Consider the following 25,089-nt stretch of genomic DNA (forward strand, 5'->3'; position numbering starts at 1 on the left):
GGCACTATTAACCTTGAGTTCAGTTTGGACTGTATCATATTTATCCTCATATTTGCCCCTGCAGAATAAAACAGTGTTTCTTAGCTCATCTAGAAGTGCGTCCACTACGGCATACTCCGCATGGTATTCATAACAATTTATGGCTGTGGGTACTTCTATTTCCCAACTCTAACATTCTTCCCATTCAGAAAGCCATATATATCCCAGTGCTATGTTGCCCTTTATTATCCTTGGGAGAGACTCTAAAACTATTTCTAGATCTCTTTGGAGTAGTACTGGGAAGATACCATCTACTCCGAGTGCTTTCAGTGGTATAAATTTTTCCACTCCCTACCTTCCATTGGTTTTCGAGCATACCTCGTTTGCTAGTTTCCAGTTCTTCTTTCTTTCCCTTCTGTTCGTTGTTGGGGTGTTGGCAGGATGGTCCTTATGAACTAAGTTGTTACAAGGAGAAACCCGAGATAGTGATGTCGGCTGCATTGAACTTCATATGCATCCACCCTGTCTCCTCAGATCGTAGACACAGGTAACTTTGGACGAATTCCTTTGACGAAGGGTTTAAGCATCCTGCGTCTGTGAAACGTTTTCAGTTTCACAAAAGCATGGAATCCTCTTTTGCATAGTGCCTGTTTATATAGTTATCTAGGGAGACAGTACAATAGGGTAGGCCTAATATATGATGTTTGAGTGCTCGCCCATTTTATTAATCTAACTTAATATTAGTCACCTTTTATAGAAATCTTAATATTTGAGGCACAGTGGTTGCAGTATGATAGTTGAGTAGAAAACCCATTGGATTAATGATATCTATATGTAAATGGCAACATATTAATCTCCTCACCTTTTCCCTGAAACGGCCTAAGTGTTTTTTGTTCATTTGAAATGCAGTGATTTAGGAAGAACGAGGAGGAATCTTCCTTTTCCCATGTTGTATTCTCTATAAATACATTTGAGAGCATTTATAATGAATATCAAGCTAAGACTCGTAGAATGAATCTGTGCCCACCACCAGGTACCTCTAGTAAATTAAATGAGCAGGTTCTGAAAAGAGTCCCAAAGTCGCTTTTTGGACGGGATTCCTTAAAAACCATACATATATGTTACGTGTCCACATTTAGGAGACTGATTCTATCATAAAGTTTTCAAAATGTACTTCAACATCATTTCAGACCTAATTCTAAATTCCTTCTACGAAAAGCTTGAAAATCTAATCTAGTATGATATACTAAGAACGTAAAAAATGTCAGACGATGTTATTGCTACAAAGAGGACTCCATTCTAATTCTCCTGTCCATTATTCTACGACAGGTTTCCCTTTCTTTTAACATGATAGGAAAAATGTCAATAGTGTGAATGTCAGGAATTTCATTAGCTTCCACATCTGTGACGACTGTCATTCATAGATGTGACTATGGATTTCTTGTCCGCCTTTGTCTTGAAAAGTGGGTTTTACCACCTCTCCCTCCTCATTGTTAAGCTGAACTGAAAACATTTCCGTCCTCTCCCTACATTCAGTGGCAAGGGAGTGTTCATTGCACTAGGACATAGAATTCCTGGGAAGCAAATTCCATTGCTTGAATATTTCCCTTTTATTCTAGAATAGGATGGGAGTAAAATGTAGGAAAAATAAAGTGCAAAAAGAGAAATCTCTCGTTTTACTATAGAAATTGTTGGAAATGTAAAATGTATATTTGAACAGAGTCCTGCTCGTGCGAAATGTACCTTCTTTTACGTAGAAAACCTGCTTTAAAGCTAAAACTTTCATTACATAAATTTGTGTGTACCCCGCGTACTTTGATGAATCGAATATTTTTTATCGGGAATTTTCCTGGATCGTTATGGAAATGAAATGCATTAAATGGCTTACCCATAAATACAACTGAGAATTTCCTTAATGGAAATACCCGGTTCATAAAATTACTGTTGGTTATCCTCTCCATATAGTCGTTTTTCGCGAGTGCTTGCTAAGCAATAACATGCAAAGCTAATTTTTGAAAATTCGATTACCCCCATTTTGGTAGGAAAATTTAATATGTTATTTACGGAGGTTAACATATGCTTTCTGCATAAGAAAAACGACACAAAAGTGAAATTTTCTGCGAATGCCAATGTACATATCCTTCTAAGTATCTAAATCAGGACCCTTTTAAATTCAACTTTCATATTCGTAATTTCTTATATATTTTAACAGAAAGTTAAATTTCCGCGGATTGCTATCAAATCTAGTCCAGGCGCTGTAATTGTTCGTGAAAGGGAAAAGGTTGTTGATGAGAAAATTACCCGGCGAACTGAAGAAGTTCCATGCCCAATTACGGGACAACCAAAATTACGTACGGTCGAATATGTTGAAAAAGTCATCGAAACTGAGGTTAGCTTCCTGAATAATACAAAATTAACTGTAGCCTTCGTTTTGCTGCTCTTGTGTTCGAACACGAACTTCTGCTTCTTCTGCACGCAAAATTGTATAAAATAAATTTCTTCTTTTTGATTTTTGATTTTGCAACCTTTCTATTTCTATTGATGACTCTTTTGTAGAATATTTCAAAGTAGCTTTAAGATACAGTTCATGGTCCTTTCAGAAGTGAAGTTTATACATATGATATATACTATATGTAAAATATTCCACTGGTGCTACTATTTAATACTATATATACTACAGTTTTTAATTTCATTGGCAGTCACCTGAAGTTTTTTAAATTTTTATATCATTAAAGCCAAGCACCTGATGATGAAACTCTACACATACATATGCACACATATGTATATATATTTTATCTCCGAAAAACAACTGAGCTGCCACAAAAACCCCCGGTCCTTTCCACGGCAAATTTCCTTTCTTTTGCCGGTGTTAAAGTATACTTTTTTATCCCCTACTAAATTCAAACAAATACTACTTTAATGTAAATATTTTCCAGGAATCTTTCTTCTATCCTGTGAAGAAAACAATTAGGTTTTTTTCTTTTTTCGCTCTTCATCAGCTTTTCCACTGTACCGGAAGGAGGGCCTGAAAAAAGGACGACCTTTCGTGTGAAAACCCCTTCAGGGTCTACGACGCTTTTCATCTTTTCCAGACATTTTTAATGTCCATATACCACAACTTTTTGTCAGTGGGATGGTTGAACGATAATTTAAGTAGCCACTCTTTTTCATAGCATTAATTTATGTTCCTGCAATCATGGAGGTACAGTAAAAGGCGCTAAGACGGTTACTGTGCTTTAGTTGGCCTGGAAAAATTGAAATTTGTCTATGAAAAAATTGAGAAATCATAAGAAGAATATGAAATAAATTGGTTGCTCTTGTTGGTAATTTTATCGATTTAAGTGGGGGGCGGTATTGGGTTGTTTCTTGTGAAACTGCTTCTTCTTTTGAGAGACTTCCGGATTAATTGTTATTCCCACAATACAAGGGGACTAAAAGACCGTGGTTCAGCAGGTTGAAACCCCTACAAAAAATTGCCGATTTATTCGCTTTGAAAGAAAAGTCATTATTGATGAAATTTGCTCCTCCCGATTTGTTTTATTTTCCCCCTACCCCAGCTAGGTGTTAACATCAAAGCACAGCGAATTTATGCGGTTTCTCAGCAGTGTGAACAGATGCATTATCCTGATGCGAAAAGTAGCGATACAAATCACTTTTCCACCTTTTCCCAAAAGATTTTTGATAATGTATGGTAAATTTTTTCCAATTTTTCTGTATCCCCTGGACCATTTCGTTAATACCCATAATTCTCTGAGAGAAGTGGGAGATGTCATCTCTCTTCTTTTCTCATACCAAAGAGAACGTTCATGAAGAATGTTACAGATCGCAACAAGGAAATACAGAATACAGTTTTAAATAATAGCATTTGGAATTTAAAGTTCTTTAAAGATTTTACTTCGATGCCCTTTTTCTGTTATCCTTGTCGATCAACCTTTTTTATATACTATTGCATCCATCCCAGTTTCTATTTTTTTTAATTCGGGATAGATTCGTTAGTGAATGCGATGCTATCCGCTGCAGTTGCAGCACATTAGCACAAAAAATCTGATGCGTCTTTAGTTTCGTACTTATCGAAATACTATCCACTGCTTGTACCTTAGCTTCGCTAGATACGATTAAAGATAAAATCCAGCAACTTCTCAAAGACGTTTCGCCAAACTAAGCTGGAACTGTGTTCCCCATCAGTCCGTGAAGCGAACGCGCCATTGTTTTGAGGCGCACACGGGCTCCAGCCTGGACAGCGAGACCGCCTTTTCGTATTCAATGATCTCGAGCTGGAAGAAATGTTCTCCCCGCTAGAGAACGCGGTACGGGCCTTCATAAGGAGGCTGCAGCGGCTTCCGGACGGCATTCGTCCTGACCAGGACGTACGTGCACGTGTCTAGTTCCTTGGGCGCATAGACAGGTGCGGACAAGTGTCGGGTAGGAGGTGTGGCCTTGATGCGTCGGAGATTGTCTCTCAGCAGTCGCACCAACCCCGACTCTGTGAGACCCGATCTCTTGTCGAAGACCGGATCACTTGGGAGTCTCGGGTTTTCCTCGTATAACAGCTCCGCGGGGCTGGCAGCAAATTCCTCTCGGCGGGTTGTACGTAGACCGAGTAGGACGAGAGGCAAGACTTGGGTCCAGGACGGATGGTCACGCGCTATAATGGCGGCTTTCAGCGTCCGGTGCCAACGTTCTAGCATCCCATTGGATTGCGGGTGGTATGCAGTAGTCCGCTGGCGTTTAAATCCCAAGACTTTGCCTAACTCCGAGAAAAGAGTGGACTCAGATTGCATTCCCTGGTCAGTGATGACCACTGCAGGGACGCCAAAGCGAGGTATCCACTCTCGACAAAGGGCTTCGGCACAAGATTGCGCCGTAATATCTTTCAGAGATATTGCCTCGGGCACTTACATAGACAATGTTCCGTGGATTCCGCATCTTCATTACAGGATGGAAGTATGGCGTATCATCTTGGAGAATTCCTATTCTGAACATATGCCCAGCTAGTGAATTATGGCCTATTAGAATACCCACAAAACTTCTGCAAGACTGCCTGCTTTTCGACCGAATAAACTCTTGCAGTATGTTTGTTTGATTCTGACAGGAAAAATTTAGTGTGTCTAATGGCATCAAGTCTCAGCCATCTGTCATTATGGGAAGCCTGTTCCCAGTTTTTGATAGCAGCATTAGTCAATGGTACTGACACTCTAATTGCTGGTTCCGGTTCGATCATGGGGGAAATTGAATCCTCTTTTGCTAAACCAACCGAGATTTCATTTCCCTCTACACTACAATAACTAGGTAACCCAAGTAGTTTCAATATATTGAATCTAGAAGCAGAGTTCTATCGATTTCTATATTCCTGAAAGATTTCTGAAGTGATCTAAGGACTGCTAAACGTCCTCAATGTAGATTGACTGTGGCTACAGATTGCAATGCGCCTGCTCTTTAACCGCTCGTCAATCATCCAGGTTGCCGTTCTTAGGATCGCATACATTTCAGGCTGAAAGACCGTTTTTGGGACAATCCCAGGGGAAAACTCCGCTTCTCGCTTTTATTGAGGTACACTCCTGCTCTAGAACCATGTTCTATTTTTGAGCCATCGGTCTTGAAGACGTCAGTACATCCTGACATGCATTCGTCCCAGTTTTCTCTTCGTTTCAAGATAACTTAATATTTTCTACGAAACAGATATGTGGGGATCCGAGAATCAGAAGGCGTTGCGAAAACTGGCTTCTGCTCTCTCGGTAACTCTTCCAATACTTGGTGTTTCCATGTCCATTGTTTCCCCATAGATCTAATCGAATTAGTCTATGAGGTGCTCTCATTGCAGTGCTCTGAATAAACAAATCCAAGAGCTGCAAATTGAGTAAAGCATTCAGAGCTACGCCGGTGTGGTGCTGTGATACTCAGCCACACAATTGTTTCCAGTGTGGCTGGTTTATAGCGTAAAGTCTTTTCTTTCACCTTAAACCCACTGCACTACTGCCGGATGCCTAAGACCCCATGTCGAGCAAAAGTCAGCCTATACAGCCCATAATCTGTGAGAATTCATTTCATCTTTACCTCTACACGTTTGTTGCAAAGAAGTTTTCCGACTAGAATAACTCTCAGATATTTCACTTCTTTGGAGAGTTGAAGGGTTGTACCCTTCATTTCTGGACGGCAAAGACCATTCAGATTCTTCCTTATTGTAAATAATACCAACGTAGGTTAAATTCGATTTACTGAAAGTCCTGAATACTCGAGGCACCAATTGTCAACCAAATTAACGGCGCGTTGTGTATTTCTACACACCGTTTCGAGATCTCGACCATAAAAAAACACAGACATTTCATCCGCATAAGCTTAAGGGTGTATTCGGAGATTTTGCAGATTGCATAGTAGTGAGTCGATCAATATACTCGAAAGAAGCGGCGATAGCACACTTCCTTGAGGGCAGCCTGTCGACGCTTCCGTTGTTAGATAGCGATCAACGCTCACTTCACCACACAGCAATTTCCGCGTTAGCATAGCGTAGATCCACTTAATTAAAGTTTCATCAACACCATGCTCTCTGACGGCATCACAGAGCTTTTGGAAGGACGCACAGTCAAACGCCCCTTCATTGCCCATGACCACCCCTATCGCGTTTGAAACCAAAGAACCAAGAGCAGACTTTCCACGTTGGTGAGCCTTTTGGTTTTCATTTAGTGGGTGCAACCTTAGCGCCTTCTCGTGAATGTGTCGCTCAACCAGTCTCCCCAGACATTTCAGCGAAAATGATGTTTAGCTGATTTGCCAGAAGTTCTTTGGATTTGAATCGCCATCTGTCCCAGCTTAGGTATGAAGACCACCTTAACCTTCTGCCAAGAGGAAGGCACATAGCCCAAAACAAGACATCCTGGTAAAATATTTCTTAGAAGGCTTTCTAAGTGCTTTATACCCTCTTTTAGCATCACTGGGTATATACCATCCATTCCTTGTGCTTTGAAGTATTCAAACGTTAGTATAGTAGCTCTCGCCTTTTCATTGGTAACATTGGCTTTCACAGTGTTCCAATTGCCCTTGCAACACCTTCGTGTTGAAAGGTTTCCTCCCACTTCTGAAACCTGCTCTCCCGAGTGGTGTACTTCCAAGAGAGTGTGTATAGACTCAACTTTGGAGTTCTTGAAAGTACCATCCGGTTTTCTAAAAGAGTCCAACCTGGCCGACTCATCCTTATTAAGGACTCTGCACAGTTTGGAAATCTCTCTTTCACTTTCCAGTTCCTCACAGTATGCCCTGAAAGAGTCTCGTTTCAAACGTTTTACCGGCCTCATATATTCACACTATGTGTTCCGAAAGTTTAAGCAGTCTTTTCCTTTATTGCTTTTGCAAGCACGATTTAGAAGTCATCTAGTTGATTTCCTGAGTCTTTGCAGTTCTCGGTTCCACCATGGAACTCTTTTTCCGCGTTGGCCTCGCGAAATAGGACAAACCTCTTCAAAGCACTTTAAAAGTGTGCGATTCAGAGTTTCCAATTGATCTTCTGTCACCAAAGGAGTCGTTAGTCTCCTAGGAAACTTCACTTTGTCGCCAAGAATCTCTGCAGCTCTCATGGAACGAGGAAATCTTCTTCTTTCATGCATTTCTCTAACATACTGGTATAGTAGTCAGGAGTACATTGAAAGCTATTGTACTTCTTGTTCAAAGCCTGCGACCATACAATAGAGCCATACGTTAGGATTGGACGCACCACAGCTGTGTATATCCAGAGAACCATCCTCGGCCGGAGACCCCATTTCCTTGCAAAGGTTTTCTTGCTGGCATAAAAGGCTTCCAGGCCTTCTTAACCTTCAGTTCTACGTTCAATTTAGCTTTGAATTCAGGATTACATCCACATTTACATTGGAGAAAAGAACCAATCTTTGTGCATTCAACTGTGGTGGGTGCAATTTAGGTCCCCTTGGCTTGGTGGAGAATAGCATCAGTTCCGTTTTGGTTGGGTTTACGCCGAGTCCGCATCTTGCGGCCCACAGGCATACCTTTCGCAACGCTTCTTCCATGATGTCGCTCATAACGGACGGAAACATCCCTGGCAGTAATATCACTGAGTCGTCGGCATACCCACAACATTCACCCTGCTCCTGTTCAATATTCGTAAAATTTCGCCCATCACTGTTAACTAGATCACCAGAGAAATGGCGCAACCCTTAGGCGTGCCTCTGTTTACAGCTTTGATCAAGTGGTTGCCTCCCAGATCCGACTGGATTATCCTGGTACTTAGCATGGATATAATCCAATACGTAAGATACCCCTCCAATCCAATACTGGTCAAGGCTTTCTTGATGGTGTTAGTGCTAACGTTGTTGAATGCTCCCTCTATATCCAGGAAGGCAGCTGGAGTATACTGCTTGTACTGCAGTGACCGCTCAATCGTGCCAATTACCTCGTGGAGGGCCGTTTTTGTTTTTAGCCTTTGGGGTAGGCATGCTGAGACTTAAAAAGAAGGCGTTTTCTCATAATCGCCCTTAACTGGATGTTAAGGACGCATTCTAGGGTCTTCAGCGCGAAAGAGATGAGGCCGATTGGTCGAAAGTCCTTCGATGACTCATGCCCGCTTTCGGTACGAAAACCATTCGTGCGCGTCTCAAAGACTGTGGTACGTATCCTAAAGATATACAGTTCCGGTCAATTTCGACAGGCGCGGCACAACCCTTTTCTGCTGAGAGGAAATTTATATGCGGGGAAGTTTTTCGTAGTACGTCGATCTTATCCTCGGTAATTACTGATTTCATAGTCTCGCATGGCTGGAGTGGCTGCAAACCCTCCAAGCAAGGCTCTGATTGTTAGTCTCCTCGCTGGGAGCAAAGTGCGTCTGAACCAGCAGCTCCAAGGTTTCACCAGAGGATTCGGTCCAGGAGTCTGCTCCTATGTTCCTTGGACAGAATCTTACCGAACATCGTGAATTCCAACCAACACCGTCTCGTAGCGGCATGTTGATTTTCATTTAGTGTTTAGCTTGACCAGTCGTTTCACTCCCCTTCCAACACTTTCGTGTTGAAAGGTTTGCTGAAACCACCAATTCTCTTCCTCCTACTTCTCGTCGGCGTCTCAGTTTCTTTCACTATGGGAGTTGTTGTACTCCTCCTTCTGAAAGACTCAGAAAATGTTGCGAATTCACTGGTTTGGCTGCGGTGTTTGTAGTCGAACAGGTTACTAACTTATTGGAATGTTTGGAAAGGAATTTTGTAATTGTTGCCTCAACAGTCGCATTTGAGGCCAAATCGTTTCGAGGCGGAGAGGTATTGAGTTGAGACTCAAATGATTCCGCAAGAACTTGCGTTTTTCTAGCGCACTGCAGACAGGTTTCCTGTTCTTAGTAACAATGAAGTTTCGGGACTTGAGTATACTCGTCAACCTGTCTATATTCTAAAACTTGGCTTGGTATAGCTTGGTATTTCTGCGTGTGCTTCTTTGATTTCTTTATCTAAAAAGTTTCGGGTTATACTCGGTCTTGTCGGTGTATCTGGCAAAACCATCTCAATATTGGTGAGCGAAAAAGGGTCGTGGATTCATTTTAGCAGGGCTTCCCCATTTATATTGATTGTCTTGTCGCTCCAGGAGGTATGCCTTGAGTTGAAATTGAACCGACCCCGGGAAGAAGGTATTTTGACTTTAACTGGAGATTGCCCAAGACTTGCAAGTCATGGCCCAGTTGCTCAGTTTTAGAATTACATTTGATGTAGGTAATGACTACCAGGATCCGTTTACCATTGGTAATTTTAACTATTGCTGCCGCAGCGGAAGAAGTTTGCAGGTTCTCGATAGCGACTTCCTCAAAAAAGTAGTCTTTTCGGACTAGGAGGCCAGTGCCTGAATTGTTATCGTTCCTAATAATGTTATATCCGGTGAAGTTTACATTATGCCTGCTTTTAAGGTGAATCTTCGAAATGCAGTAGAAGTGTGCCTTAAAAGTGTTGATTAACGGAGAAGCGGAGTGAAATATTATAATACTTAATTCCATAAATTAATTATAAATTTAATTGCATCGAATTGACGCTGCTCGTTCTCGTAAACCCGAGGTTCGTTGGTTTGGGAGAAGATTTCTTAGCAGCTTGCGCGTATGACACGCCTGGGTTGGTCAAGCTCTGTGAAAGTTGAGTCGCTGATTGCTTGACTGATGATTTCTCAGTTGCCTTCGTGGTTTTAGCAGCTTCCCGTCTGGCTACCATCTCTTTATAAGCTGAACACGCGCGATAGGTTGCAGGACCGCAGTTGCAGCAGTGCGGAACTTTCGCCGTGAATCTTGAGCATTTCCTACGCATATGGCTCTTTGCGCATTCAACGCATCTGTGCACTATGGGGCAATTTTAGTCGATATGTCCGAAGTTTTGTGACACTGCAATTCCTCCACTGGTTTGACTTTTTCGAAGGTAATCTTTTGGTGAAGGATGTATTTCACCATGAAAACTTCAATTAGCTCTTAGGAGGGCTTAGAGTTGGCTAGAAAAAGACCAGATTGAGTTTTGATACGGAGCAAGGGATTCAAGGGCTTTATCTTGTTTGGTCACAAAATTTTTAACCGAGCAAACTTTCAGAAGTGGGTACTCTGAAGTGGGTTCGCTATAGTTTCTTCGGAGTCAATTTCCTTTGCTCTTTAATGAACGAAAAAATTGGCATGGCTCCCTGAGTTTTCTTGGGTCGCATTCAGGCCTCTGCCGTAATTGGAGGAATTTTCTCCTTTTTTGAGCATTGAGGCACTGGCAGAGGAAACACTGAGACTTGGCACTACGGGAGCACTTAAACTTTTAGCGCTCACCTGTTGCTTTTCTCTTTCTGGTCCCTCCTTTGGCTGACTTGCGAGCTCCCACGGGTTGGGCGGAATGACGAAGTCGCCGCTTCACGTGGCATGCTCAATGGAGAATAGTCAGCTAGTACTTCCGTTCACTTGGTCAGGGCAGCAGCGTGCTGTCCCATGTTCATAGCGGGAAAAATTGTTGCCAGCATAGGTTGGTTTATGAAAGAAAAGGGAGCTTAATTTTTCAAAATTGTTGGGTACAAAGTGCCTAAAACTTGATTGACGAATCAAAACGTCCGGCGACAGTCTGGCGGCAATATAAATCTCTGCTCCTAAAAGGTGGCAGTTAATAGCAGCGGTGAGAATTTTCCTTGGGTAGGCACGGGTGCAGGTTGATGGCAGCCCGCTTCTTTGAGCCTGAAAAAAATCTTTGCTGGCCAGGACAGTCAGATGCAAGTGAGCATATACCTGCAGATACTTTTGTTTTGAAAGAGTGAAGACCGATTTTATTCACCGTAATAAGGGAATATTTCCCCATCCGGGCACGATATCGTAGACAACTGGAAAGTCGTTTAGATTAATAAGGTGTCTTGCCGTATTTCAGATAGTCTGATGGGGGGTTTCTTTCATCTTTTCAGTTATTTATAGAAGAGTTATTGCATACACTACAAAATTTGTGCTTGACTAGCCTAGAAAATTTTTTATACTACTTCTTTGGAAAAAAATTCGATTATCTGTACGACACAATGTAAAGGGTAGATAGGTAACAAAAAAGTTTTCCATTAATTACAATTCTTGAAATACGGTAGCAACCAAATAAGACTAAAGATAGAACAGGACGAGGGAACCATTTTTCTCCCCAGAACAAAAGTAATATACTTCTGTCTTGACCAGCTGCGGAATATCTCAATGGGCAAGCTTTATTTCCTTTTTCAACCTACGTACATCCATTTTAATTTGAAGAACGACCACTTTTATTTACCAATGAAATCAGCAACGATTTGAATAGAATAACTATTTCCATTCTTGATATTCGCGAACCTTGTGGAAGAAGAATGTTTTCCGTACAAAGTTTCCCTTTTTCTACTTTTTGCTTTCATTACTATCTCTTGAGTTGCAATATTATACTAGGTACCGGTAAGTTGCAGGAAGAGTTTCCCGACGGCAAAAGGGTACCTCGAGAGTTTTGCTAAGGACACTCTAATTTTTTTGTTGCAGGTTCTTTGTAGGTTTTGGCTTTTTTGCATGCTACAAGCACCCTCACTTATGTACATATCTCTCAGGTGAATCTTTTCTAAATACTTTTGCATGTATGGAACAATTGGAATGAAATAGAAGTATTTTGTAGATGTTTTGAGAATGAAGCGATTCTAGTGGATACCTATTCAGTTTTGTTATTGCTCATTGTATGTTGAACCTTGCAATTGTTTGTTACTATAAAATATTTAAAATTGGCCTTTGTTGTTTGAAGTAAAGTGCATGGCTTAGTGGTTTAGTCATAGTCCATGGTTTTGTGTGGTGTTGTTAGTTTAAGGGTTGATTATGGAAGTATTATAATTGTAAGGGAAACCTTTAAATTGTGCTGTTAAGACTATGAAGTGTGGATTGTTTCAGAAGGTGTTTGAATATAAAGTGGTTTTGTGTGCTTGATTACATATGCGAGTCCCAATGAAAGGAAGAAACATTAATTATGCTTTCGTTCCTTAGTTTCGGATTTAAAGCGCACTTGCATCAGATTTACAAAGTAATTATAAAAAATAATTCTGATGATGATACTCTGTCTTATTATTATTTTTTTATTATTATTCATTGAGGAGAATGAAAGTGCATTGATGACTTCCATATGTATGGAGTACATAAAATATGTCTAGTGGGCTCTTATAGATCATTGCTTTTCCTTCTACAATTCTATTGAACTTCGGAAGCATGTTTTTGTTTCTTTGTCTCTATCTTATTGCCTTTTATGTCACTTTGTTATGTTCCCAAAAAGATATTTCTTCGATGATGCACAAACAAAACTTCGCATGAAATTTCTTCAGCAAAGAATAGTAAAGAAAATAGCCATAAATTAATCCCGTTCTCCTTTTTTCCCTTGAACGAAAAATTTCGAAATATAGGTTGAAACCTGTCAAGAGAAGATTATATCACTAGAGCTCGAAGACCCCGAAAGAGAAGCAGCGCCTGTCTTACAAGAGGGTGATGGAGATGATGAGTCCGCATCAATAGTTACAATACGTTCGAATCCAGATAAACTATTTTTAAGACAGGATCCAAATGAGAACGACAGGCACATACACAAAATGAATAAATCGACAAAACAAGATCTGGAAGAAATAGATGGAAATTCGCTAGGTTCAGGTGGTCCGAATTCTAAAACATCATCATCATCTATGCAATCAGTTCCGATGCCACCCCTACGGACTATCGTTGAAGTTGTGAATCCTGCCATTGCCGGAGATGGATCAGCAAACAATATTGCAATTGGACGCTCTTCGGATTGTTCATATCCCTCCTTCGACTCTTACAGTCATGAAACAAACATGTACTCATACGATAGTACCCATCATAAACATTTAGATTCGGATAATGCACACAGTGACAACCAAGACGAGGTGGAAGATGGAGAAGACGAAGATGATGATGAAAGGATTACCACGGGCTATGAAAACAGAAGGAGCTACGGAGAACACGAGCTCTCTTTGAACGATAAAATGAAAAATGTTTTGCAGGAGCTACTGGAAAATGAACGAGTCAAATTAAATCTATCTCGTAGCCTGATTGAAAATGATTCGTCGGATCCAGAAGAAGAAGAAGACGACGATGATGAAATGGAAGACGCAGTATTTGAAGGCAGTAACGCTTACTATCATAATCAAGATTGTGACGAATATGAAAAGGGTGGTCATATAAAATTTCAACATAAAATAAAATCAAATGGAAATCACCAGGGCATGGAAAAGGGTTTTGAATCAGACAATCTCAAAGGATCTACTGTTCATTCATATCAAACGGTAAAGGAAGGAAATATATCATCCCAGAGAGTCGATGCACATCTTGAGCCTTCTGACGGATATGTCTTTCTTGTGGATGGCTGTCGGGTTTATAGAAATCCAAATACTGAAATGTCTTTTGATGATGATGATGATGCTATCAAGAGCAAGACAACTACAACCACAACAACAACAACAAGTAAGACAGGAACGAAAACGACAACAACTACCAGAACTATTATAAAGGACTATTCTGGAACAATAGCAGTTGGATTGCCGCTGGCAATAAGCGGAGAGGAAAATGAATCATTTAAAGAGATGCTAATATCACAGATGCAGCATGTAAATGACGATAAGGAACATGTCTCAGGTTCCGGTGAATTGAAACCACTAGAATCACAACTTCCCCAACATCACATCATGAGGTCGAGTGGTGGCAACGGCAACAATGACTACGACGTTGATGACAATGATAAAATGAGCAGCGGTAGGGAAAGTGGTGTTCAGAGCAAGCATCAACACCATTCACTTGGCGAAATAGATACTCACCTCGTTCCTGGACCTGATGTAGAGGACGATGAGGAGGACGAGCTCGAAGGTGGTGATGAGGACGTTGACGTCGAGCAACGTAATCCGAAAATTACTACAAGCAGAATAAAGACTACGTCCAATGACTTTAGCACAACAACAGTAGCGGATAAGGAGCCAGATCATCAAGTGTTGTCTACAACAACGACGACAATAGTTACAACAAATCCTGAAGATGGACAAGTGGTCAAACAGCAAAGTACTAATCAGAGCAGTACAACAGCGACATCAACGTCGGTGACAACCAAGAAAAAGAAAAGAAAACCGAAGAATAAGAAAAAGTAGATGATGGAGTAATATGATACTTTTTATGATATTTTACAAAGCTAATTCTAATGTTTCTTTTTGTAAAAAAATGCTTACTTTTATGTTAGGATAAGTGCAAGGATACTCGGATGGGATGAGTTGAGTATTTTGGTAGGAGAAATATCATGAAAAGAGGATGCCAGTTTGTTATCTTTAGAAATTCGTCAGAAGGAAGTCACTTTTGAATGTTTCCAAATAATCATTGAATGCGCGTGGAAATAATGAATAAGAAATTAATTTCAAAAATCAGATCTTTTGAATCATGTTTGTTGGTAAATATCCAAAGACATTCAAGATAATTTTTCTGAAAAAAAAAATTTGGTAAAATTTATTGTCTCATCATGTGGGAAATACGAAGCTGACCGTATTTGATAATTAGGGCTCCCAATTCCACACGATACTAGATGTTCTTTGTAAACGTAATTTTTCTCCAAATTTTTCGTTCCCCGTCCTTGAGGTGCTCTTGAATCTTATCATTTTGCTGGGAGAACATTTCAAGGTAATGAAATTTCGTCGTGGCAGCAAAAATAAAATGAAAATATGAAAAGTAATAAAGTATATTATTAAAAGCAAATTGAGACAAATGTTATCTGGATACTCTTTGTTGGAGTGCAGGCAATGCAACAGTGAGGCGTATAGAATCAAAAAATAATGGCTGATCGTTGCTTTTCAGATAACACACAATTTGGAGTAATTTCCTCCTGGGTAACAGCAGGGAATATAAATTCAATGTGTAATGCGAGACTTCAACATTACAGGACTTCAGTGGAGTGTACATATGTCATCACCCCATTCACCTTTTCACATTGTTACTTTTTTCTATTTCATTTTTCATGACGCTGTGCTCCAGTTTTATTATATTCGTACTTAATACAGTGCAAACGATATGTCCATGCCAGAGCGGCAGCACAAAGATAAACAAAAACATCCGTGACCAAGAGGTATTCGAGCCTGGGGCAACGAGATTGGGGGGTTAACGCTCAGCCGATCAATTTTGTGCCGATTATGTTAAAATTCAATGCAATAAAAAAGTGTTTTATTTTATCCTGGTTTTCCTGCATCCATTGGTACTGTAATATGAATAACGTTATTAATCAAACTATTTGCCGTCAATCTTGCTATTTCCATCTGATGCATAGGAGAGTATTCTTCCAGAGGGTTTTTCTTTTTGATATTATTAGCTGGCTTTTCTACAACTAATAACTAGCACCGGATTGACAAAATAAATCCATATTTCATCTTCAGTGACAACAGACAGATAAAATACATTCAATCCTTCTAATAATTTCTTTTTAAAGGGATGAGTCCTACATTCAAAAATTGTGGTGCTGACATGTACGCGAGACTTCTATTAGTAACTAATGACTTTCAGTAGTAACATGGAAGCAAAATGTCATCCAAAGCTTATATATGGATGTCACTCTGTAAAGTAATTATGAATGTTAAAAGCTTAATATGTAATCCCGGATCCACATGCTTGCCAAACCTCGACAAGCCGTCGTAAAATCAAACGTGTGGGTAGAGTGTTTGGCTTGGTTTGAAAACGCCTGCAACCGATCCGATCGAGTGTCGGTTTTTTGACATACATCTAAAGGAATTTGACTGCCTGCTCAGAGCGTACTAAACCACTTGGAAACGTACGAATGGCATAACAATCTCTTTCGGTTTCAGCGCGGTTTGTTTGACATGTTGTAAGTCTTTTCTGGATGGAAATCAGCATTGTTACCAAGGCAATCTTATTAGGGTTCCATCTAGATTTAGGCATATTCTGTAAAAATTAATTTTCGTTTACTTAAACTTTGTTTGGTGCCTTTTTTCATGTTGGGGCTTAATCAAAGACATGTGGATGGGTATCTCAGTGGAAACTTGCCATAAAATGAACTTCGATTCCTTCTATAGCGAAAGCCACCATGTTTGGTTTTTCCTATACACCTTGGCAAAAATAATAAAATTAATTAGCTAAATTGACATTTATATGATACCCTTCAGCCGAAGTTAGAGGTTAGAGTTAATTATTACCTGGAGTTTCACCTTTGGAATTTTATTAATTATATGGTGGTTTTCTCTGAAATTGTGGTTTTGGATTCTTTGTCGGAGGGCGCCAGTGTTGAGATTGTGTTTAGGTTTCAATTATCTTTACTGAAGTTTTTCTCTTCACAAAGAGGTAGCCGCTAACGAAGCGAATTTCCCATTTAGCGGGACATTGAATTAACATTTTTCGCAAGAGATGATTATGGGTCAAAAGTTTTCAACATATTAACCACGCACTGGTCTCATTCTCTGCCTCCTGGGAGGTGTTGCCGACGTGGCCAAAAACCATTTCCTATGGCCGTGAGAACCTCGGTGTACCTACGTTCTGAACGTGCCTTGTAATACTGGGACTCTGTGAGGTAGTAGACTTTCAAATATATTGCGAAAGTTTTAACATTTTTATGCTCCGCTGATCCGTTCTTATCCTTATTTATAAGAATAACCAGATCTCCAGCATCATTTCCCAAGTTACATTAGACAGATGCCATTGAGTTGGTAAAGGTAAAATCGAAGGGTCAAAAGATGAAAGAAAAGGTTGAAATTCTAGAACAGTTCCGGGTGTTGTTGGCCCTGAATATTAAGAAGTTTCTGTTTTTCGCTTCCTGAATCCCTTCTGGCATCTGTCTGACAAACATTGATACTGAAATCCGTTAAAGCTTTCTAATGGAGGAGAATCATATTCTAAAACATGGCATATAATACCAATAGTAAAATTTGATAAAGAGTTCATTCATTTCTAATGTATAAGATGTATTAGGATTATTTACAACCAGTAAAAGCCTGAAGGATTATACAGAATCTGTGGATGAGGATTTCAGGCTCAATCAATGCTTGACTATCATTGCAAATTAATAAATATTTTTATTGGCAAAAGTTAGTAAAATGTTTGTAGAACACCGTTTTCCACTTTGATTCCAGCGCATGATGAGGAAGGATGAAGGAACTGATCGTCATCCGTTTCATTTAATTTATAAGAAAAATTACAATAGTTTTCGAAAGTGGGAACGCAACATATATTTTTTGAAAAGCCATAGTGCATTTAATTCAATATATTACTTATGTCTTCAGGATTAATTAAGCAGTATGTTCAAAGATTGCAAGTTTGGGTACTTTATCATTCTACAGGCTAGTTCTATACACCTCTTGGCAACGTTGAACTACGAAGCTAAAAAGATACTTGAAATTATAGCATGAATTACAATCTCAAAGTTACAAATTCTGCCTTTCTTTATTCATAAAATCATTCCAGAACATACTCCAATCGGATAAAAATGGTTGAAAATGTCATTTGTAAATAAAACTGAAATAAACCCTCCAGTTCTTCCCTATAAGACCTATAAAATTGGACAGAGCTGAGTGAGTCTTAAAAATATGAGTTGAGTTTTTGTAAATGTTTGGCAAGCAGTTGACTTAGCTGTCTAAAATTCAAACGTTGAAAGCCATAGGTGGTAATGAACTCCTGTTTTCAAGACAATATATGTAAGAGAGTCAGGAAACTTACACAACCGAAAACGATAAAAAGATTTCCTATAACAACCATGTCCCATACAAAATTTTGTCTGATAATGATCTACTCTCCAGCCCTTTAGTACGACCTACTTCCACGGTACAAATTCTTCAGAGCTACCACACTATTGCTGGTCTTATCTGTACAAATCCTTCCTAGTAATTTTTTGGAAATCCACAGTCACATAAGGTAAATTTGTTCGCCTTTAGTAGGTTTATGGGTATCATAACACATATTATCTTATCCGATGTTATCTTGAATGCGCAGGACAAACGTAAGTAGATGATATGCCGAACTTATGCTTCTTTGATGTAAGGCGTTGACTAATGCAGTCGTTTAGATAGGGGCCGTAAATATATTTCATTCATTCTTCATCGCGTTGTGCAATAGTCTCTATATATATCAGAATGTGTTGTACCAAATCGGCCGCGAGCCTAGCACTGTACTTCGCTCTTCCGACAATAGGTGACCCCCTGGCTAAATATGTCCTAGGTCTTGGAGCTTTCTTCCGGGCGTAATATAAGTGCATCTTGAAAGTCGGTGTGGTTACGATCATCACCCTCGGGTATCTAGTCATCGATTTGGAGTCTCTCTATTTTCTTCGGTTAAGTCTAGCACGACGATTCGCAATTAGCTTCGATAATACCATTTTTATTTTGCGACTCCAACTAATACTAGATCGTTGCGAACCGATCCGCAGCGTAGCCGTAACGGGAAGGTCAAACGTACCTTTATATACTCTTCGCTAGCGCCAGCCGTGGGCCTACTGCAATAGAGAATTCCAAATGCCTGAGTCTATCGTCAAGATCATCGAGTTGCTTACTTGCAAACTCTTTCGCCATCATTTGACCGTAACGGAACCATCTCTACCTGTCTTACCATTAGTTGCTTTTAAAAACTTGATTGAGCCTTCTGATCTACCCATCACAGCCTACTGAATCTGACTTTACGAATAACGGTATCGTCACGATCTCGCTCATAGATTTCTTATTTAGATATGCGTCAGAATAGCTCATCATCATATTAGAAGCCGAAAATTTCAGGAGGATTTGGTTTATTTATGACTAAAATTCTTGAAGAATTGATTTTTCTCATCAAAGACATAGTCTTGTATAATAGAAGCTATGGAGATACACTTGAAGCGGGAGGATTTTCGTCTTCTTCAGCCTTTGATAGATCGAAATATTGGCGAGTTGGAAGTCCCGCCAACTGAAGACGACGGACCATTACGCCCCGTTGCTGTTCTGATTTTGATGACTCTATCGTAAATTTGGTCCTATTTCGTTCATTCGTCGTCCCACGCGATCTACGCGCATCTTTTTATCGCAGTCCATTCGAGATATTCAATCCTGCCAGCAATAACTTCTTCTTGGCGATTTTCAACCTTTTTCTAGAAGTTTTTCTTCGATTGCGGCTTTCATTACGATCTATAAAAGAGGTCCCAATATGGAATCTTCCACGGTTCTCTATGTGCTCCATTGGGTTCATGCGCAACGTTCCCTAGGAACTGCTCCTAGAGGTTACTTTTGACAAGTCGAGTTAAAGAACCACGGTACCAATTCTGCCAAAGTGTATCTAATGTAGTCTCAATCGGTCGGAGTAAAAGTATTTTTGGCGTTTAGCATCACTACTGTGCAAGAGTTGCCAAGGATCATCAGATCACGAGTAAGATCTACAACTCTTGTTAGTACTGGTTTTTGTGGAAAGTCTGCTTGCAAATTAACACAATGAAGTGGTAGGTCCTACTTGTTAAGTAGACAAATAACATAAGTGTTGGTTAATGATAAGCCCAATTTTATTCTAACTGTAAATAACGATAATAATGCCGTTTTTTAGTAGAGAATCCCTTATCCGTTACAAAAATCCTCTCTCTTTCCACCAGAATATTTATCAAGTGCCGAGGAAAGATTTGAAATTTTCGGTTGGCACAAGATGAAAATACGGTTCATGAGGAATAATTTTCCTTCGTTTAACTTCTGTTAAGTTGTGAAAGTTTTATCAGCACGAACATTGTCGTGGTAAAACATAACTCTACTTGCAATTAAACTAGGTATGGTAATTTCCATAAAATTATCAAACTGCTGACAGTATGTACTTTCCAACAGTGCCTGTTTTATTCGGCGGTGAAAGTTCTAGCTGCACTGGTCCATGTACATTCCAGTTCTAAAGAAAAGATAGCTCTCTAATTAAAGGTAAACCCAGTATATTTTTTTATAAATACCGATATGCCCCTTCCTTAGTATTCGGTATTTAATATCGTATATTATCGATATTCGTTTGGTAACAATCACTGAAGAACGCAACATTTGGCTCTCCAAAAATCTATTAACATATGTCAGATAATATACTAGATCTGCCTTGAAATAAAAAGCAGTTTCTTTTCTTTATATACTTTCTTATATGTATATTTTCTGCGCTCTGACAATCTTAAACTGCCTGCCGGTGTCTGCTACCTAACCCATTGGGTGGCTCTTCAACCTGAGATTTCCGTGCCCCGGGGTTCTGTTAATGAAATAACATTTAAAGTTATCGAACACTCCATGATGAAATACTTTTTCAAAAGACCCTCAATTTCTTTCCCTATATACGTAAATTCGCCGTAAATTTCGACGATAAGTTTTGTTACAACAGTTACTATCTTATCGCTGCGAATCATAAACCTAGAATGTCGAGCTACGCGACTGGCTATTACGAAAAAAACAATTATTTTAAGGGGTCATTCTCAGAAACTATCCATCTTAAAAATCAGATAAAAAAAGTGGTAATGGCGCCCTGGCACGGCATTTAGACCTTCAAATATTCTCCATTCAATATCGAACTGGAAATTTTCGTAAGTAGTACTGTTATTTATAAAGTTACCTTTGACTACAGTTGCGTCTTACGAGTTAAATTGGAGTACCCTCTAAAGGATAAAAAGTGGTATTACATTGATGCGAATAGTCGGACATACTCAAAACATATACATTACAAGCTACGTATAAATGAAACTATCGTGTACATAAGTATTCTTATACAGAAAGCTTACAAAACCTTTCATACCTGAAGTACCGAGTCCGATGAGTTGAAAACTTTTCTTTATGAATATGTTTGCTTCTGTATCACATTACTATTGGGAGCCGGAATAAATAACAGGCGTTTTCAGGCATTCGAAAATAATTTCATTTAAAAAATATTTTCAACTGAAATTAAGTAAAATATTTTCCATCTATCATACATAGATGACCTTTTGCCATCCTTCGGGCAAAGTATGAATCCCACTGTGAAAAATTCCTAATTTTTTCAAGCGATCCCTGAGTCGACCCAATTTTCGGCTTTCGAGTAGTTTTTGAAATGCTGCGTCGATCGGGGCAAATGATTGTCCGAAGGTGCAATGTCCGGACAGTAACGCGACTCAAGCAGAATTTCCCAGCCAAGCGACTCCAACGTTTCTTTTGCAATTTTCGCAGTATGAGGTCACATTCGTGTGTCTTTCGGCCTATTCAGGTCGTTTACTGTGCAAAGTTCGACTTAGAGCGATCATTTGTTCTCGATAACGTTCAGCTGTCACAGTGACATTCGGTTGCAGCAATTGCATAATAGAACATACCTTGCTGGTCCCATCAGATAGACAAGATAAGTTTTTTGTGGTGAATGCCTCGTTTTGGTGTCGATATTGCCGGTTCACCTGGCTTTACTCTTGCTTTTTTTCGCTTAGGATTGCCATACTTAATCCAATTTTCATCACCGCTAATTATTCGAAACAGGATTGACTTCCATTTTGTGTCAAGAAGCAGTTCGCAAGCGAGTAGTCGCCTTTCTTGATGTCTTTCAGTCGTAAACGTGAAAATTACCACTTCTGAATCCCTACATCTGCTTCCCAATAGTACATAATCACCATAAGCTTCGACAAGCAATCTCTGACTTTCAGTGGCACTTTCTTTCAATTTGCAAAACTATAGCCAAACTTCCCGTAAAAGCTGTTTCGTGGGGAAAAAATTGTCCATCCTTGGATGATTAAAAAAGTACTCTGTACACTTCAACTATCTGTCAAATATAGAATTTTGCAGCCTGACTTGTCAGTAAAATGATATGATATTTTCATGTTACAATTTCTATAAAAAAACACACCGGGCTATCTATTGTAAAACGCCTGTTATCTATTCCACCTCTCAATGTATGTGATCTTTTCTCGTTATAACTTTGTCCAAATAAAATGATTTCGATGTCAGAGAAGTTGCTATAGAATCTAGCAGAGGCAGAGCCCACTTGTATCCAATTCTATCCTTTTATTGATGGATGGATGTGATACTCCCAACTTGCATCCTATCAATAGGTTTTCTTCCTCCTTTCAGAATTGGGTAAAATTGATAGACAAGGGGAGTTTCCTCCAAACTAGAATTTTTACTCATCAATGTAGATATATATTTCGGGACCAACTTACCCTCTTCATCAGTACTGATCGTGGTAATTATAGTTGAAACGTTTGACAGTACAATCAATGCCAGAATTAAATGAGAGACAATTAGATAGTTTCGTCAACATTTAAAGGGGTGAAAGTCTTAGCGCTCAGTGTTCAGTGTTTTTGATGTTGCTTGGAAATCCTATGTACTATTGTTAAGGGAGCTATAGTAGGTTAAAATTGTCTATTTTCCGTCAACTAGTTGTACTCTAACACATCATAGATTGTCATTATGACAGTGAAATGAATAGTCTGACATTCTAAATGTATATACGCTACGAATTACATACATATATATCATGGACTGCGGAAATGGAAACGTCGTGCATCGGATTATTTTTACATAAGAAATACATAATCCTGCCTGAAAGATTAAACTTTCGATTTCCAACTTGTTAATGCTTTCTGATATCAGGCTCATTTCAACTAGTCTAAATCTCTCGGAGGAGTGCAAGGTTTCCATGTTTGCTGGTTTACATGTTTGTCAATCACGCCCAACGCACTCGTTTGCCTCTTTGCTAGCCAATTCAGGAAGGTGTGCTAAGTCCTTTGGTTTTTCGGTTCTTAAAGCACTATTCACAAAAATCACTATATGCTCATTGGAATGAAAATAAATGGGTCGATTGTGCTCGCGAAACTTAAGCCTTTACCGCCGAGGGAACAAAAATATAACGCGGATTGTGTTCTCACCTGATATGCTTCTGATGCATAATAACCTTGACATCTCCTGGTCTAGATATAAGGAGACGCCCTTCGCAGTTGACAATGAAAGTTTGGATGTTAACTTTGTGCATCTTTGACACTCATCGTTATAACAAGGGGGCCAAATGCGGGATTATCAAATCGTTAAATTTCACGAAAGTGAAATTGGGGGGGGGGATGTGGACAGTTTCAGTGACAGTAATTTTAAGCTAGGCTATAGGCTCACATATACGTGCGATTTTCGTTGCAGAAAAGATGAAGACAATCTTTCATGGAAAAAGGAATCAATGAGAGCTTGTCCGCACCTTTACTTTTTCTTTCAAGATTCGCACGTTTTAAAACTTATGTAACTCGTGGCAAAACAATCAACAAAGAGAGCTTCCCGCTAATGCTTATACAATCTTAACGGCAAGTAAGTGGTTGCAGGAAGACTTTTAAAGGAGATCTAACTTCACTATACTTCATTTAGACTACACTTCATCATTTTTCTCCATCAAACTTCAAACTTTCCTCACTGCGGTCATTACTCAACAATTTTCATTTACGACTTTTCCACGGCAACATCGAAAATGACCCTAAAACGAAAGAATTCGGATACACAGACTTGACAACTTTCCAATAAGTTTGCCAATTTTTATTACCGTTGTTTGCTATCCACGAAAGAAGTTTATCTTTTGTTATGTGCTTTTTGTTCTTGTGTTCTACGACTTTTCCTCTGTTGTAGTTTTCTACTTACTTTTCAATGGACCGAAAGGGATATTCTTATGGGAAATGGATAGAAGATAAGTAGATATACCATCGGATGCTTTCATTCTCCTTTAAGGAATTTTTCTGCTTCTTGGGTATGTGTATGTTGGGGTTTACGATATTTGGGAGAATAGTTGTTTGCTGCTGCTTCATGGGCCACAAGAAGTTTAAATTAATCATTTGGCCTGGAAAGTCGATGGATGGAATGTTGATGTTTAAAAGCGAACAGGCGTTGAGACCGAAAACAAAAGAGTGAATTATAGCACTGTTGTGACTTGTTGTCAGCTTATTTATCTTTTTCCGGAAGTTGAAAAGGAGATAATAGAATAGAGTATAGTTGAATAATTCCCAGGGATGCGTTTGCAAGGAACATATAAAAATAGCTTCGGGAATGAAATTATTAGCTTTTGGTGGATTACATATTAAGCGGTTGTCTATTAATTTCAGCGTAATTGTCCCATACTATGCATGTCGTTTGGCTATTCTTACCACCTTGAAAAGCTCTATACAAGTCAGTTGAGTTTAAAATTACGTGATAATCATTAATAGGGTAAAATCGACTACCATAGTATTTCCACGATTCATTGCCTCTACATTAATTTTTCACAATGACTGGCTATTCGGACGGAAATGTGCAATATCCACTTCGGGAAAGTGTTCTTCCATGTGATTAATAGTAATTCAATGGTTGAGAAAAGTTAAGAAATTGGCATCGTCTTTTTGAGATGAATAAAAGTAAAACTTTATAATGACTGTTCATTCACACTTCTTTGAATCATTGGAAAGACAAAAAGAAAAGTTGAAGCAGGAAAGTTTGCCTGACAGAATGAGAAGAAACCATTGGAAAGTTTAATTTTCCAGAAAATACCTTAATTGTGATTCAATGATTGTTTAATTGTAATTAATAACTTTCAATGGAAAATAATATTGCACAAATAAGAAAATATCATAATTCTTTGTTAAATTTAAAAGTTTAGTCGTCTTGATTACAACCCACCATCCGTCCGTGTGCAAATGGAACATTTGAATAGAATAATATATAATGAATATA

General features: G+C 39.2%; 1 protein-coding gene across 15 annotated transcripts in view; it reads left to right on the forward strand.

Annotated features, from left to right (window-relative positions):
• LOC119651794 (protein lap4) overlaps nt 1-25,089 on the forward strand; it is a 460,994-nt gene that overhangs the window by 434,341 nt on the left and 1,564 nt on the right. For 12 of the 15 annotated variants that reach the window (XM_038055565.1, XM_038055563.1, XM_038055575.1 and 9 more), the window contains 2 exons: nt 2,192-2,368; nt 12,847-25,006. The exons of 2 other annotated variants lie outside the window; for them this stretch is intronic. In XM_038055565.1, coding sequence (XP_037911493.1) covers nt 2,192-2,368; nt 12,847-14,592 — 1,923 coding nt within the window. In that variant the 3' untranslated portion in view covers nt 14,593-25,006. Of the gene's footprint in view, nt 1-2,191; nt 2,369-12,846; nt 25,007-25,089 lie in introns of those variants that run through there. One more of the 15 variants, XM_038055566.1, reaches the window with a different exon arrangement.

The sequence above is a fragment of the Hermetia illucens genome, chromosome 3, assembly GCF_905115235.1.
Source record: "Hermetia illucens chromosome 3, iHerIll2.2.curated.20191125, whole genome shotgun sequence".
NCBI classification, from domain to species: domain Eukaryota; kingdom Metazoa; phylum Arthropoda; class Insecta; order Diptera; family Stratiomyidae; genus Hermetia; species Hermetia illucens.